This window comes from Thamnophis sirtalis, unplaced genomic scaffold (genome assembly GCF_051295495.1).
Source record: "Thamnophis sirtalis isolate CommonGarterSnake01/CBP01778 unplaced genomic scaffold, rThaSir2_p1.2 scaffold_12, whole genome shotgun sequence".
Lineage (NCBI taxonomy): Eukaryota > Metazoa > Chordata > Lepidosauria > Squamata > Natricidae > Thamnophis > Thamnophis sirtalis.
Genome location: NW_028261392.1, coordinates 1,951,391 through 1,968,060, shown reverse-complemented (window position 1 = coordinate 1,968,060; position 16,670 = coordinate 1,951,391). Strand labels below are relative to the sequence as shown.

Sequence of the window (16,670 nt, the reverse complement as noted above, 5' to 3'; positions counted from 1 at the left end):
TGAAGAGAGTAGAAGAGAGGAGGAGTAGAATACAATAGAGAGGCAGAAAAACTACAACTTGGTTATCCAACCTCTTCTTAAAAACTTCCAGTGTTGCAGCATTCACAGCTTCTGGAGGCAGGTAGTTCCACTGTGTTAATTGTTCTCACGGTCAGGAAGTTTCTCCTCAGTTCAGCTTCTCTCCTTGATGAGTTTCCATCTGTTATGTCTTGGCCTGACTCTCTTTCCAGGAAGGGCGCCCTGCAGAACTCCACGGGACCGTTTTTCCAAGTAAACATGTTTTCTCGTTAAACTCTCTTGGCCATTGTCGTTTATATCTTGGCGCTGGCATGGCGTTTCGTTTTCTACTTGGAACTGGGTGCAGCGGAGGCTGTCAAATCCATTCCTTATCTCCAAGACCAATTAAAACCCCAGGACTCGGATTTAAGGAGAGTTCCCTTTTTAGTATAATGATGGTTTTGGTAGATCCTGAGACTTATTAAGCCTATTTAATGCTCTGAGAATCTGCCCCAAGAGAAAAAAAGATTACAATATTTGCTAAGTGAGGCTAAAACGTGTGAAGAACGGTTGCAGGAACTGGGTGTGTCTAGTTTAATGAAAAGAAGGACTAAAGGATGGCACAACAGCAGTGCTCCAATCTTGGCAAACTTGAACATTGGGCACTATCTAATACAATGAAATTCAAGAGTGCAAAGAGTCAGGTTCTACATTTAGGCAACAAAAACGAAATGCACAGGGACAGTATAGGTGGTACCTTGCTCAATAGTAGTAACTGTGGGAGGGATCTTGGAGTCCTAGTGGACAACCATTTAAATCGGAGCCAGCCGTGTGCAGCAGCTGCCAAAAAAGCCAACACAGTTCTAGGCTGCATCAACAGAGGGAGAGAATCAAGATCACGTGAAGGGTTAATCCCACTTTATAAGGCCTTGGTAAGGCCACACTCGGAATACGGCATCCAGTTTTGGTCGCCACGATGTAAAAAAGATGTGGAGACTCTAGAAAGAGTGCAGAGAAGAGCAACCAAGAGGATTAGGGGACTGGAGGCCAAAACATATGAAGAACAGTTGCAGGAACTGGATAGGTCTAGTTTAATGAAAAGAAGGACCAGGGGAGACAGGATAGCAGCCTTCCAATATCTCAGAGGTTGCCCCAAAGAAGAGGGAGTCAAGCTATTCTCCAAAGCACCTGAGAGTAGAACAAGAAGCAATGGGTGGAAACCTATCAAGGAGATAGATAAGGTTTTTAATCTGTTGTCCTCTGATAGCTCCTGGCTCACAGCAGGAATCCAACCAGTTTCCAAATCTAAACCGCCCACCTGATGAATATCTTCCCAGGAGACCTAAGAGTATTATGATTCCTCTATTGCATTATTTCTCAACTTTGACAACAGCCTCTTAGGCTGGGAGTAAATTAGAGTGTCAGGCATTTTTTTTGTTATTATTTTCTGTCCATCAGCAGAAAAAGTCTCCAAAAGCGGAAGAGAGAGAAAAAGACAAAAAAATACATAACTGAGGCTATAAAGAGACAAAACCTGACCGGATAGATCTATCGTTCGTGATTAATTGAGATGAATTTTCTTGCTGGGTAAATGATGATGAATGTTTGAGCTCCCACTGGATGGTGTTTGCTTCCACTTCACTATTTCCTTGCCTTTATTTGTTGCTAAGTGTATTTTTCAAGTGGTTCCAAGCAATGATTTGGAAATACCTGAAGCAGAAGGGATTTTCATTGGCAAGGAGTGGCATTCAGCATGTAAGACAGTCCTCGACCTATGGCCACAATTGAGCTCAAAATTACGGTTGCTAAGCAAGACAGTTGTTAAGTGAAATGTCTATGGAGGTTCTCACTCAGCCAGGTCATGGTTATGCCAAAGGTGTTTTTCCTTCCTACCTTTCTCTCTCTCTCTTTCTTCCTTCCTCCTTTCCTTCCTTCTTTCTTTCTTTCTCCTTTCTTCCTTCTTTCTTTCCTTCCTTTCTTCCCTCCTTTATCTCTCCCTCCCTCCCTCCCTCTCCAGCAGGGGACTAGAAGACCTCCAAGTCCCTTCCAATTCTCCCTCTCCCTCTCCCTCTCTCTCTCTCTCTCTCTCTCTCTCTCACACACACACACACACACAACACACACACAGAGAGAGGGGGGGGACTTTTCTTGCAGACCCCAAGCCAGTGGTGAAATTCAATTTTTTTACTGCTGGTTCGGTGGGCGTGGCAGGGGAAGGGTAGTGCAAAACCCCCATTCCCTCCCCACTCCTGGGGCCTGCAAGAGATGGTATTTGCCTGTCGGAAACCCAGGGGGTTGGACTAGAAGATCTCCAGTGTCCCTTCCAGCTCTATTCCATTCCATTCTCTTCTCTCCCTCCCTCCCTGCCTGCCTGCCTGCCTATCTAGCTATCTGTCTGTCTGTCTATTTTGAAAAGGGGCTACAGTGCGGGGCTGTTGCAAACAGCTTCCCTCTTCCCTGCGGAGTGTCCCCCCCCCCGTCCGCTTCTGCCAAGGCCAGGATCTTCAAACTCCCCTCGCCAAAGCTTTCCTCGTGGCCCCTTTTCCTTTGCACCGAGACCGGAGGCCGTCTCTCCCTTCCAGCCCCAGGCGCCCTTGAGCGCCTCCGGCTGGCTTTTGTGTCGTTGTGTATATTGTTGCGTTGCCGCACCTGTCCGCCGGTCCCCGCCAGCCCGTCGTCCCGCGCCGGGGCGGGGGAATCCCGCCTTGACTCAAGGTGGGAATTCCCCCCGGGCGGGTGACGTCAGCGCCTTCGTGCCAAGCGCGCCTCTTAAGCGGGGAAGCGCTGCGGAGCTGCACGGGAGCGGCCAGCCGAGGGTTTGCAAAGTCCCACGGGGCCTGCAGCGCCTTTCTCCGCCGTAAGTGGCTCCGGGGCATCTGGGCAACCTCCGGGTCTTGGGGAGGGGGTCTCTGGCTGAGTCCTGGGCTCCGGGAGGGGAGAGAAAGCCGTTTCTTCCTGACCCTGGCTTTGCCAGCGAGACCCGACCTCTCCTGCACGCGGAGGAAGGAGAAAGTTTGCAGCTGGGGGTTGAAAGGAAGAAAAACCTGCTGCTTTTCTTGCGGACGTTTCATGACCCAACTAGGGAACAGCATCCGTGTTAGAAGGGAGTAGAGTTTGCAGAGAGTAAGATGGGGAGGAAAACTGTGGGCTCCTTGGTGTTCTCTGTGCTTGGCTGTTTTTTTGCGGACGTCTCATGACCCAACTAGGTAACATCATCAGTGCCAGAAGGGAGTAGGGTTTGCAGAGAGGAAGAGGAGGAGAAAGGGAGGAGGAGGAGGACGGTGGGCTCCTTAATGTTATCTGAGCCTGTTTTCATGCAGATGTTTCATGACCCAACTAGGGAACAGCATCAGTGCTAAAAGGGAGTAGAGTTTGCAGAGAGGAAGATGAGGAGGAAGAGGAGATCTGTGGGGTCCTCGGTGCTCTCTGAGCCTGGTGGTTTCCTTGCGGACGTTTCATGACCCAACTATGTAACATCATCAGTGCAGAACAGTGCAAGAAAACAACCAAGTTCAGGGAGCACCAAGGACCCTCCGGGGGTCTTGAATGGCATACAACTTTGGACTGAGTTGCAAAAGCGAGCTTTTAAGGAGGAAGTTGATGGAGGCAGAAACTTGAAGGCTCAGCCTTTCACGAGATCCGCAACAATCACTTCTTAGTTTCTTAGCTAGACAGTTTTTTTATTATGCAAAACAATGGCTCTGAGTTCAGCTGAGAGAGAGAGAGAGAGAGAGAGAGAGAGAGAGAGAGAGAGAGAGAGAGAGAGAGAGAGAGAGAGAGAGAGAGAGAGAGAGAGAGAGAGAGAGAGAGAGAGAGAGAGAGAGAGAGAGAGAGAGAGAGAGAGAGAGAGAGAGAGAGAGAGAGAGAGAGAGAGAGAGAGAGAGAGAGAGAGAGAGAGAGAGAAGACACTCATACACACCTGGCATGAGACTTTTCTTCTTCTCCACTAAAGGTCAATGTGTTAAGCTGGTCCTTGACCAGCCTAAAGAGTCAATCAATGCCTTGCGCTTCTGATGCATTAGAGATCACAGTTCACATCATCCCCACCAGGATAACCAGCTAGTGGTTATGTTGTAGGGATGATGTGACATCATTTTAATATACCCAAGTTGCATCCTTTCTCAACAGTCTGGGATCAAAGCAGAAGTGCCCCAGTTCAGTCTCCTGCCATATTTCGGTGCGCGCATTTTATATCTAACTTTCGCTTCTTATCAAACAAGCTTTGCATATGACGCATTGCAAACTCGAAGCACGCATGCATGCAGGCATACAAATGAGTCACTGGCTGTTGTCTCTGGTGCTTCCTCAAAATAGTTGTGGGTCTAGTGTAGAACCTTGGAGCCAAGAGTCCCTTCTTCATGGAGTGCTTCTGCGTGGTTTCGACCAACAGTGAGTAAATGAGCTTGGATCTCAGGGTTTGAATTTGGAATGAAGAGAAGTTTATTTTTTTGCATTCAGAAGTAATGGAGGGAAGATCATTAAACAGACCCAAAGCTAGAAGTAAGGAGGGATTTCCTGACAGTGAGAACAATTAACCAGTGGAACAGCTCGCCACCAGAAGTTGTAGGTGCTCCAACACTGGAGGTTTTAAAGATGTTGGATAGCCATTTGTCTGAAGTGGTGTAGGGTTTCCTGCCTAGGCAGGGGGTTGGACTAGAAGACCTCCAAGGTCCCTTCTGACCATATTATTCTATGTTCTATATTGGTAAGGCAGGAAAAACACTCCATTCAACTGTGAACTATTCTGAGCATTTTAAGGTTTATGACTATTATTTGTTTATGCTTCTCTGATCACCACTGCTCTCTTGAACTACTATGGCACTTGTCTACAAATTCAGCTCTTCACAATTTTATTTTTCTCTCACTTTCTCTCTCCAAAGGTTGGAGCTTTCTGAAATATACAACCGCTCATATCTTGGTGCAGTGATCATTGGGAGAGAAGAGAAGAGAAAGGGAGGAAGAAAAAAAGAAAGAAAAAGAAGAAGAGAAGAAGAGAAGACAAGGAGAAAAGAGAAGAGGAAGAGGAAGGAAGGAAGAAAGAAAGAAAGAAAGAGAAAGGAAGGAAGGAAGGAAAGAAAGAAAAAGAAAGAAAGAAAGAAAGAAAGAAAGAAAGAAAGAAAGAAAGAAAGAAAGAAAGAAAGAAGAAGGAAGAAAGGAAGGCCTGAAAAAAGGAGAAATCTGAAGGAGGAGCGCAGGAATTTAAAAAAATAATAACAATTTTATAACTTCAAGCTGCTTTCCAAAGGAAAATCCTAGAGCTAAACCAAGAAAATAAATAGTTACAACTCACGGACAGCTTTCTAAAATAAAAGGATGTCCTTTGTTTTTTTTTAAAAAAGGGAAGGGGGAGATGATGGATGGTCACTCTGCCTCTCGGCCACCAATTCCAGCCCTCTTGATCGATCTGTGGCACTTAGGGCCGGAGGCTTCCAATCGAAAGTTGGTCTGTTGCTTAATCGAGATAGTCGACGCCATGCGCAGGAAAGACTTCCGGGAAACCATGTTGGGTTTTTTCCTCTGCCACCGGACCCCTGACCACGCAAAGAAGGGCCAAGAGAAGATGGAGGCAGCCTTGGAAGGTTTACATTGCTACGAGGTGGTGGGTGCCGAAACTTTTGCTGCGGCCTTATACGCCGTGAAGCAGAAGTTGGACGAAAACGGCGTGGAGAAAATCACCCTCCTCTTGTCCTGGCAGAGAAAGTCCTTGGTGAGGACGTACATGGAGCAACTCTTCACCAAACTTTACCAGTATGAGTTGGTAGAGCTGCAGATGGGCTCCAAAGAACGGGTCTTGAAGAAATCCTTGGAATCGGGGGGCAAAGAAGGACCGGACGTAGATCCCGAGGTGGAAAGGATCCAGGAGGAAATCAGGCAGTTTTTGGGAAGTCTTCCCAGCCTGAAAGGAGACCTCACCATCCTCAAATCTTCACTGATCCCAGGTAACATGGGAAATATTCATTCATTCATTAATTCATTCATTCATTTATTTATTCATTCATTCATTTATTCATTCATTCATTCATTTTGTATCCTGCCTTTATTATTTTTGCAAATAACTCAGAGGTGGGTTCCTACCAGTTCGCACCAGTTCGGTAGAAACGGTTCGTCAAATCTACCGAACCGGTTAGAAGAGGTTCCACCAGAAAGCAGGCCACACCTACAGAAGAGGTTCAAAAAAATTTGAAACCCACCACTGAGACACACACACACACACACACAGAAAGAGAAAGAAAGGAAGAAAGAAAAAAAGAAAAAGTGAGAGAGAGATGAAAGAAAAAAAGGAAAAAAGGGTATCTTTAGGGGCTTAAGATGGGCACTTCTATTAGAATCAGAGGTGGGTTCCTACCAGTTTGCACCTATTCGGTAGAACCAGTTCGTCAAATCTACCAAACTGGTTAGAAGAGGTTCCACCAGTGGACCCGGAAAGCAGGCCACACCTACAGAAGAGGTTCCAAAAAATTTTGAAACCCACCACTGCCACACACACACACACAAACACACACAAACAGACAGACTGACAGAGAGAAAGAAAAACAAAGGAAGAAAGAAAGAAAGAAAGAAAGAAAGAAGAAAGAAAGAAAGAAGAAAGAAAGAAAGAAAGAAAAGAAAGAAAGAAAGAAAGAAAGAAAGAAGAAAGAAAGAAAGAAAGAAAGAAAAAGAGTGAGAGAGAGATGAAAGAAAAAAAGGAAAAAGGGACAGAGAGACAAAAGGAAGGAGAGAGAGAGAGAGAGAGAGAGAGAGAGAGAGAACACACGGCCGGCAAGCCACTCCCACCAGGTCACATGGCCGGCAAGCCACTCCCACAAAGGAGGCCACACCCACAGAGCAGGTTCGAAAATTTTTGGAAACCCACCACTGAAATAACTCAAGATGGCGAACATAGCATGCATTTATGACAGTTTATTTTATTTTATTTATTTATTTGTCAACAAGGAAACAAGTATGAAAAACACATGGAATAAAACGGCGCAAATAAATGGATATAAATAAGCGAAACACAGCCATGAGCACATTAAAAAGAGTCCATATCAATGGGGACAGTAGGAGAGGGAGGGTAGGCACGCTGGTGGGCTTACGCATTATCTATTACCTATCATTTATCTACTGCCTGTATCTAGCTCTCATTTATCCATCTACTGTCTATATCGTTTATCATCTATCATTTCTATCTACCGCTCGTATCTTAGCTATCTATCAGTTATCATCTGTGTCTGTCTGTCTATTTTATTTTATTTGTTTGTTTGTCAACAACTACAAGGAAACAAGTAGGAAAAACACAGGGGGGGAAACGGCACAAATAAATGGATATAAATAAGAGAAACATAGCCATTTGCACATAAAAAGAGTCCATATCAATGGGGGCAGTAGGAGAGGGAGGGTAGGCACCCTGGTGGGCTTATGCATTATCTATTACCTATCATTTATCTACTGCCTGTATCTAGCTCTCATTTATCCATCTACTGTCTATATCGTTTATCATCTATCATTTCTATCTACCGCTCGTATCTTAGCTATCTATCAGTTATCATCTGTGTCTGTCTGTCTATTTTATTTTATTTGTTTGTTTGTCAACAACTACAAGGAAACAAGTAGGAAAAACACAGGGGGGAAAACGGCACAAATAAATGGATATAAATAAGCGAAACCCAGCCATGAGCGCATAAAAAAGAGCCAAGGTGGCGCAGTGGTTAAATGCAGCACTGCAGGCTACTGCTAGATCAGCAGGTCAGCGGTTCAAATCTCACCGGCTCAGGGTTGACTCAGCCTTCCATCCTTCCGAGGTGGGTAAAATGAGGACCCAGATTGTTGGGGGCAATATGCTGACTCTCTGTAAACCGCTTAGAGAGGCCTGAAAGGCCTATGAAGCGGTATATAAGTCTACTGCTATTGCTATTGCTATTGCTAAAAAGAGTCCTTATCAATGGGGACAGTAGGAGAGGGAGGGTAGGCACACTGGTGGGCTTATGCAGGCCCCCTTAGGGACTTCTTAAGAAACACATAAGGTTCACGGTAGACAGCTGAAGGTCAAAGGTATGGAGGTTAGAGGAACTAACAACACTTAACAACTAACAACAACAGTTGCAGTGACTTGGGGGGTCACACAATCTCCTTTTGCAAACTTCGGACAAGAAAGTCCATGGTTGAAGTCCGATTCACTTACTTACTTCTAACTGAGCTGCAGTAAATTATTTAACAACTGTAAATGGGCAAAATTCACTGAACGGCTATTTTGCTTAGCAACAGGAATTTTGGCCTAAATTGCATTCATAAGTCAAGGATCTGTCTGTTAACTTTTAGCAGGTTTTTTTTTTTTAACGGCTTGTAATATAGGAACAAACGAAAAGAAACATAGGGACCAATTATAATAAAAAACAGACGCCTGAGCACAAATGAACAGGGGTGAAAAGAAAAAAGAAGAACGCAAGGAAAGAAAAATAAATGTTGAGAAAGATGTACACGAAAGCAAAAAAAATTCCACCGTTAACCATCCAGCTAATCCTTTCTAACTCTAAGAGATATTGTCCAGATTTTCCATAGCATTGATGATAAGTAAACGCCTTTCTTTGCAGAAAGCGAACGCCTGACTTTATAGTTTCAAATCAGATAAACTTTCAGCAAACTTTTTACTATAGCTATATAGTAAATCCAACTCTTCATGCTTCAGAGATTGAGTTCTCTGTAAGGGTTCCACCACAAAACCGCGGTCGACAAAATCGCACTTGACGAAAACATCGCGTTGTGAGCGGTAAATGTAAAATTAAAGCGAAAACCTAACCCTAAACCTAACCCTAAACCTAAACCTAACCCTTAACCTAACCCTAAACCTAACGCTAACCCTTAACCTAACACTAAACGTAATCCTAACGCTTAACGTAACCCTAAACCTAACCCTTACCTTTATGTGAATCGGCTTGCTTTAATTTTATTTTTATTTCAATTTTTAATTTTTTTCGTCGCGCTGTGATGACGTCACATACGCGCTTTTGTCGACCGCGGTTTTGTCGACCGCGGTTTTGACAGGTCACGCTCTGTAAGGATTTTTTTTTTAAAAAAATGCACCTTAAAAATGTAAGAAAACTTAGGCTTATGCCCCGAATGTAACTGCTTTTTTCCCCCCTTTTGTGTTTTAAAACTTTCTTTTTTTTTAGAACACGTTTTCCTGCATGGATTCACAACGAGAACCGGAGGCATCTCGTATGTCCCAACGCTGAGCTCTTTAAACCTCTTCAGCAGTTCTAAGCGGCGAGACCCCCCAGCTGTGGTTAAGGAAAACCTTCGGAGATTATCCCACCAAGCTGGATTCAACCCAGATATGTATCACACCATCAAGGTGAGATCCAGAGGGACTAAGAGGAAAGCTTCCGAGGTTGAACTGTGGGGGTCCTTGGTGCTCCCTGTGCTTGATAATTTTCTTGCAGACGTTTCATGACTGAACTAGGTAATGTCATCAGTGCTGGAGGGGAAGGGTTTGCAGAGAAGGATGAGGGGACAACTAGGGGGCCTTGGTCCTCTCTGAGCTTGATGGTTTTCTTGCAGACGTTTCATGACCCAACTAGGTAACACCATCAGTGCTAGAAAGGAAGGGGGTTTGCAAAGAGAAGGAAGGGAGGATGACTGTGGGGTCCTTGGTGCTCTCTGAGCTTGGTGGTTTTCTTACAGTCGTTTCACGACCCAACTATTTAATCTCATCAGTGCTAAAAAGGAGTGGGGTGTGTGGAGAGGAGGAGGAGGAGGAGGAGATCTGTGGGGTCCTTTGTGGTCTCCGAGATTGGTGGTTTTCTTGCAGGCATTTCATGACCCAACTAGAGAACATAGCAATAGCAATAGCAGTTAGACTTATATACCGCTTCATAGGGCTTTCAGCCCTCTCTAAGCGGTTTACAGAGTCAGCATATTTGCCCCCAACAACAGTCTGGGTCCTCATTTCACCCACCTCGGAAGGATGGAAGGCTGAGTCAACCCTGAGCCGGTGATATTTGAACCGCTGAACTGCAGATAACAGTCAGCTGAAGTGGCCTCCAGTACTGCACTCTACCCAGTGCACCACCTCGGCATCTTCAGTGCTAGAAAGAGCTGTATATAAACAGAGAGTAAATCCCACTCCCTTCTAGCACTGATGATGTTGCCTTGTTGGGTCACGAAACGTCTACAAGAAACCCACCAAGGAGCCCACAATTCCCTTCAACTGGCCCACTAGAAAATGGGATTATTGTTTTTGAAAGTCCTAAAGGGGATATTTGGACCCAAAGAAGGGAGTCCAGTATTTCATAGGGCCCCACTTCTCTGGTCTGTGAACAGGTCAACCACGCCAGTGACGTCTGGGTGATGGGGAAACCCCAACCCGAGAGCTACGATGGGATCGTAACTAATGAAAGAGGCATCACCGTTGCCGCTCCCGGCGCAGACTGCATTCCTCTTCTCTTCGCTGACCCGGCCAAGAAAGTTTGTGGAGCTGCCCATTCAGGTAACCAAACACCTGTTGTTCTGACCCGGCTCCCAAAAACGACCAGCCCTCTGTAGTTAAAGAAAGGTTCCCTTTATGAGGAGCAAAATCTCTCTGTGTCTCTGTCTCCCCCACATCTATTCATCTCCGCCCCCTGCCTTTGATCCCCAGAGCTCGGGTGGGGCTTTGCTAGCAGCGGTGTCTCTTCCGTCCCAAGGACCAGCCCATAGATTTCCACTGCTCTCCTTTCCTCTGCCACATCTATTCATCTCCACCCCCTGCCTTTGATCCCCAGAGCTCGGGTGGGGCTTCGCTAGCAGCGGTGGCTCTTCCGTCCCAAGGACCGGCCCCATAGATTTCCACTGCTCTCCTCTCCTCTGCCACATCTATTCATCTCCACCCCCTGCCTTTGATCCCCAGAGCTCGGGTGGGGCTTCGCTAGCAGCGGTGGCTCTTCCGTCCCAAGGACCGGCCCATAGATTTCCACTGCTCTCCTCTCCTCTGCCACATCTATTCATCTCTGCCCCCTGCCTTTTATCCCCAGAGCTTGGGTGGGGCTTTGCTAGCAGCAGTGGCTCATCCATCCCAAGGACCGGCCCATAGATTTCCACTACTCTCCTCTCCTCTGCCTTCTGTGCATCCTCACATCAGGCACTGGCCCCAGCTGTTCCTCCTCTTCCTCATCAGCCACCTCCAGACCTGGGGGCTCTTGACTCTCTATTTGAGGGTTGACAGATAGCCCAGACTCCATCTGTGTGTGTGTGTGTGTGTGTGTCTGTGTGTCTGTGTGTCTGTGTGTGTGTCTGTGTGTGTCTCTCTGTCTCTGTCTCTCTGTCTCTCTTTCTCTCTCTCTCTCTCTGAGAATTTCCGTAGACATTCCTCTGAAGATGTTTTGCTTCTCATCCAAGTAGCTTCTTCAGTCCTGAAGAAGAAGAACCGAAGAAGCTTCTTGGATGAGAAGTGAAACCTCTTCGAAGGAAAACCACAAAGTCCAGTTGCCTCTTGAAAAAGCATCTTTGGGACAAACCAGGACCTGGAATCACGACCGTAGACACAGTTTCTCAGACATTACATGAATGCTTCAGTGCTTTGCCGCAAAAAGTGGATTAGGAAACCCACAGAGCGGGCAAGGCCTAAACGTCCCCTCCATTTGATAGCCAAGTTGTTATATCATGGTCTTAAAACAATTGTGAAAAACGCAGGAGACGTTTGTTAGGCAGAAGGCAAGAGGAAGGGAATTTGGAGAAGTGAAAATAAAAACAGGCTTACTTCGGAAATACACAGAACGCTTCACATGCTCTTTCCAAGCAACACTGACTTCAGGTAATTGTAGCTTGCAAAAGAAAATAAAATATATGTCGTCTTGCAAAAGGAAGAATTGCTCTGCCCTCTGCTCCTTTTGTTGCTAGGGTGCGAAGATTAATCGCTGATCCCTGCGGTGTTTTGTCACAACTTCCTGGTTCTTTGTGTGGGGAAGTTGGTGGATGGTTAGCACATTCCGTTCCCCGGATTTTGAAAGGTTGGTTGAGTCACTTTGGGCAGCTTAAAATAGGCCACTGGGAAAGCAATAGAAGAGAATAACCACGATGGTCGTTTTTCTGTACAACAATGACCCACCCCTAGAGTCCAGCATCCAGTTTTGGTCCCCACACTATAAAAAAAAAGATATTGAGACTCTGGAAAAGGTGCAGAGAAGAGCAACAAGGATGATGAGGGGACTGGAGGCTAAAAGCCGAGGTGGCACAGTGGTTAGGGTGCAGCACTGCAGGCTACTTCAGCTGACTGCAGTTCTGCAGTTCGGCTGTTCAAATCTCACCGGCTCAGGGTTGACTCAGCCTTCCATCCTTCCGAGGTGGGTGAAATGAGGACCCGGATTGTTGTTGGGGGCAATATGCTGACTCTGTAAACCGCTTAGAGAGGGCTGAAAGCCCTATGAAGCGGCATATAAGTCTAACTGCTATTGCTATATTTACATCTGCAATCTTGTACATGTTTGACAAACTCAATTTTTTTTAAAAAAAAAGGTTGCAAACGGCAGATCCATCATCTTGGTTCTTGGGACGTTGCAAATATAACATGCCACAAATTTTATAGACTGAATTTTGATCACACAACCGTAGGAACCGTGCAACAGTTGTCATTGCAAAGGCTGTTTTTTTTTTTTCTTTATCCTTCCACATTTCTGTAGTATTATACAGTTTGGGATTTGCAGCGATGTTTTTCCCCCTCTTGCATTTGAATCCTAAAAGAACAAGTTACCTTACCGTTTTTTTCTTGTGTGTTGCAGGCTGGCAAGGCACCTTGCTAGGGGTTTCGATGGCTGTGGTTAACGCTATGGTAAAGGAATACGCTTCGGACGTCCAGGATATCCTCGTTGTTCTTGGGCCGTCCGTGGGGCCCTGTTGCTTTACGCTCCCCAAGGAATCCGCAAAAGCGTTTTACAAGATTGATCCAACCTGCGTAAGAAGTTTTGACTCTCCCAACCCGTACGTTGATATTCGGAGAGCAACACGGTAAGTCTGGCCCTGGAGAGACTCTAGAATAAAAGATTAGAAGAGTTGGATGGGAGCCTAGAGGTCTTCTAGTCCAACCCACTGCTCAATAAGGAGACCTTATTCCATTCCAGACAAATGGCTGTCTTGCCTCACCTTAAAAACCTCCAGTTGATGGAGCACTCACAACCTCCAGAGGCAAACAGTTCCACTGGTTAATTGTTCTCATGGTCAGGAAATTCCTTCCTTCCTTCCTCCCTTCCTTCCTTCCTTCCTTCCTTCCCCCTGTCTGCTTCTCCATTGCTTCCCTCCCTTTGTTTCCTTCTTTCCTTCTGCTTCTTTCCCTCTCCCCTCTTTGTTTCCTTCCTTTCCCTTCCCTTTCCTTCTCTCCTTCCTTCCTCTTCCCTTCTGCTCCATTCTGTTCCCTTCTCTCCTTCCTTCCTTCCTTCCTTCCTTCCTTCCTTCCTTCCTTCCTTCCTTCCTTTTAACAGAGTTGGAAGGGACCTTGGAGGTCTTCTAATCCAACCACAGGCTTCAGCAAAACCCTAAACCAGTGATAGCTAACCTTTTTGTTGGATGCAAAAAATGTGAGCGGGCGCACATGCCAGCACCCATAATGCAAAGCACCCCCCCATGCGCATGCATGCACAACTCCCCCCCCTCCAGTGCCACACTGTTCTCCTGCAAGCTGACCTTGGTATTTCCTGTAGGGGACCAGGGGAAGATATTTTCACCCTCCCCAGGCTCCAGGAAAGCCTCCGAAACCCGGGGAGGGCAAAAAAAATGGGCCCTACCAGAAGTCCAGAAATCAGCTGCCGGTAGATATGCCTCCATGTGCCACCTGTATGCGCATGCATGCCTTCGGTTCGCCATCAGGGCCTTAAACCATTCCAGGCAAATGTGCGTTCAGCCTCTTGTTGAAAACCTCCAGTGTTGGAGCGCTTAACAACTTCTGGTGGCAAGCAGTTCCACTGGTTAATTGTTCCGTCAGTAAATTTCTCCTTAGTTCCAAGTTGCTCCTCTCCTTGGTTAGTTTCCACCCATTGCTTCTTGTCCTGATTTATTGTGCCTTGGAGGCTAGACTGATGCCTCCCTCTCTGTGGCAGCCCCTCAAATTTTGGAAGAGTTTGCTCTGCTCTAAAATAACGTTAATTACATTAAGTGATACCTGAATCCTTCATGCCCCTCTGTGTGATTTTTCTCTCTGTCCTTAATATGCAATTTTCCTTGCGCTGCTCTTAATGTAGCTTTAGGGACCTCAGAAAGTTTGGAGTTGGGAGCCTCTGAAAATATGGACAAGGTTCTAAATATCAAAGATAAGCACAACAACAATTCTTGCTAGAAATGTTGATTATCCGTTTTCCCCAGTTGGGAAAATCCCCAGTGCTGTTTCATCGCAATTTTTTTGCAGTGACTAATACCTGCAACATTTATCTATCTATCTATCTATCTATCTATCTATCTATCTATCTATCTATCTATCTATCTATCTATCTATCTATCTATCTATCTACCTACCTACCTACCTACCTACCTACCTACCTACCTACCAACCTACCTACCTACCTACCTACCTACCTACCTACATCCATCTCTCTCTCTCCATCCATATCTATCTATCTATCTATCTATCTATCTATCTATCTATCTATCTATCTATCTATTTAGTATGCCACCCACTCTTGGAAGACTCAAGGCGTCTTACAAATAAAAAGGGAAGGGGGAATATAAAAAATAAAAGACAACAATTTAAAAATTCAACAGCATTCATGACTTAGGATGGGGCTGGATAAATTCAACAGCCCCAGGCCTGCCGGAACAGCCAGGTCTTGCTCGCTTTACGGAAGGCTGGAAGGGTAATAATAAGGGTCCGGATCTCGAACGGGGAGATCGTTCCATAGGGCCGGAGCAGCTACAGAGAAGGCCCTTCCCCGAGGAGCCGCCAGCTGGCATTGTCCGGTCAACGGCACCCGGAGGAGGCCCAACCTGTACGATCTTGTTGGTCGTTGGGAGGTAAGTGGCAGGAGGCGGTCTCTCAGGTAGCCAGGTCCTAAACCATGTAGGGCTTTAAAAGTAACGACTAGCACCTTGAAGCGTGTCCGGAGACCAATGGGAAGCCAGTGCAGCTCGCGGAGGATTGGTGTAACGCGGGTGTACCTAGGTGCACCCACAATCGCTCGCGCGGCTGCGTTCTGGACTAGCTGAAGTCTTCGAACACTCTTCAAGGGCTGCCCCATGTAGAGCTCGTAGTCCCATGTAGAGCGCATAACATTTTCTCTTGTTTTCTTCCCATGCAACAGAGTCCTCCTGGAAGCTGGCGGCATCCTACCCAGGAACATTCAAGACGACACCATAACAGACCCAGAGCAAAACCTCACTCTTTGCACATCCTGTCATCCCGACAAGTTCTACTCACATGTTCGGGACGGAGAAAACTTTGGCACTCAAATTGGCTTCATATCTATTAAAAACTGAAGATTACATCCTATAAACCATGGGAACTTTGGATGAAGGCTGGTTAACTTTCCTTACTCTAGTGACAGTTATAAGTTTCCAACCAATTTTTTTTAAATTCCTTGCAAACTACAATTTGGGTGTGGCTAGTGAAAAGAGCGGGCAGGGGAGACATGATAGCAGGGTTCTAGTATTTGAGGGGCTGCCATAAAGAGGATGGGGGTCAACCTATTATAGGCAGGACGAGAAGCAACGGATGGAAACTCAACAAGGAGAGAAGCAACTTGGAACTAAGGAGAAATTTCCCCATAGAACAATTCATCAGTGGAACAACTTGCCACCGGAAGTTGTGGGTGCTCCATCACTGGAGGTTTTAAGAGATTGGACAACCGTTTGAAAGGGTATAAGGTCTCCTGCACGAGCAGGGGTTGGACTAGAAGACCTCCAAGGTCTCCTCCTGTTCTATTCTGGCCTTCAAATGCTTCTGCTGAATCTTTTGTTCCATAACTCAATTATTCTGCCAAAAAAATGACCAATATACCTTCTCACCAGCTACCAACACCTAGATGAGCAGAGTTTGACACCAACGTTAACATCAGACCAACAACCAGGAAGTAAACAATACCCCACTCAAGGAATTGACAAACGAGTTAACAGTAAACAGCCCAACCAAATAGCTACCAAGACCACTCGCACCAACACTGACAGTGAAAACCACTAGAGTATAAATTGAGAGCAAACCCCACTCCCCACTAGCACTGATGATGTTACCTAGTGTGGCAGTGAAACGTCTGGAAGAAAGTTTCAAGCTCAGAGGCCACCAAGCAGACCCCAAAATTATATTTCTGCATGTACTAATCAATGCTTCGTTTCAGACCGAAAGTTATACCTGAGTTTTGTGGCCCTCACGATCAAGGTTTGATCAGAATAATAGTGATTATTTCATTTCGTTTCGATCTTTTAAATAAAATAATGATCTTACTAACACATTTCAATTCAAGCTTGTGCATTTCTTCAGCTTTTTGGAATGGCACAGCGTTCTGACCGGGGCTTCCCAAGAGCCTGAAACAAACTCCTTGTCCTGACAAAAAAAACCCTTTTATTAATTTCCTGTGAATTCTGCTCATTCTTATCCAGCAAAGTCTTTCAAGGGAGGATTTATAGTCACAGACCTTATCTGGCTTGGAGAGCTGCCAGGCTGATATCTGCAAAACCTGGCAAGGAGTCTCGAAGAGTCACAAACCAATTAAGCGAAGTAATTGTCTCCTGCAAACTCCACTCCC

The 16,670-nt window shown here is 45.8% G+C and overlaps 1 protein-coding gene across 3 annotated transcripts in view; it reads left to right on the top strand.

The window, feature by feature from the left end:
• Positions 1–16,378, top strand: part of LOC148043233 (purine nucleoside phosphorylase LACC1-like) — a 40,301-nt gene extending 23,923 nt beyond the window's left edge. Inside the window, exons 1-6 of one of the 3 annotated variants that reach the window (XM_087726326.1) lie at positions 2,761–2,854; positions 4,878–5,936; positions 9,147–9,328; positions 10,297–10,462; positions 12,729–12,954; positions 15,234–16,378. In XM_087726326.1, the coding sequence (XP_087582452.1) occupies positions 5,348–5,936; positions 9,147–9,328; positions 10,297–10,462; positions 12,729–12,954; positions 15,234–15,408 (1,338 nt within the window). In that variant the 5' untranslated portion in view covers positions 2,761–2,854; positions 4,878–5,347 and the 3' untranslated portion in view covers positions 15,409–16,378. Of the gene's footprint in view, positions 1–2,760; positions 2,855–4,303; positions 4,387–4,877; positions 5,937–9,146; positions 9,329–10,296; positions 10,463–12,728; positions 12,955–15,233 lie in introns of those variants that run through there. The other 2 variants (XM_087726328.1, XM_087726327.1) reach the window with 2 other exon arrangements.
• Positions 16,379–16,670: the final 292 nt, after the last annotated feature.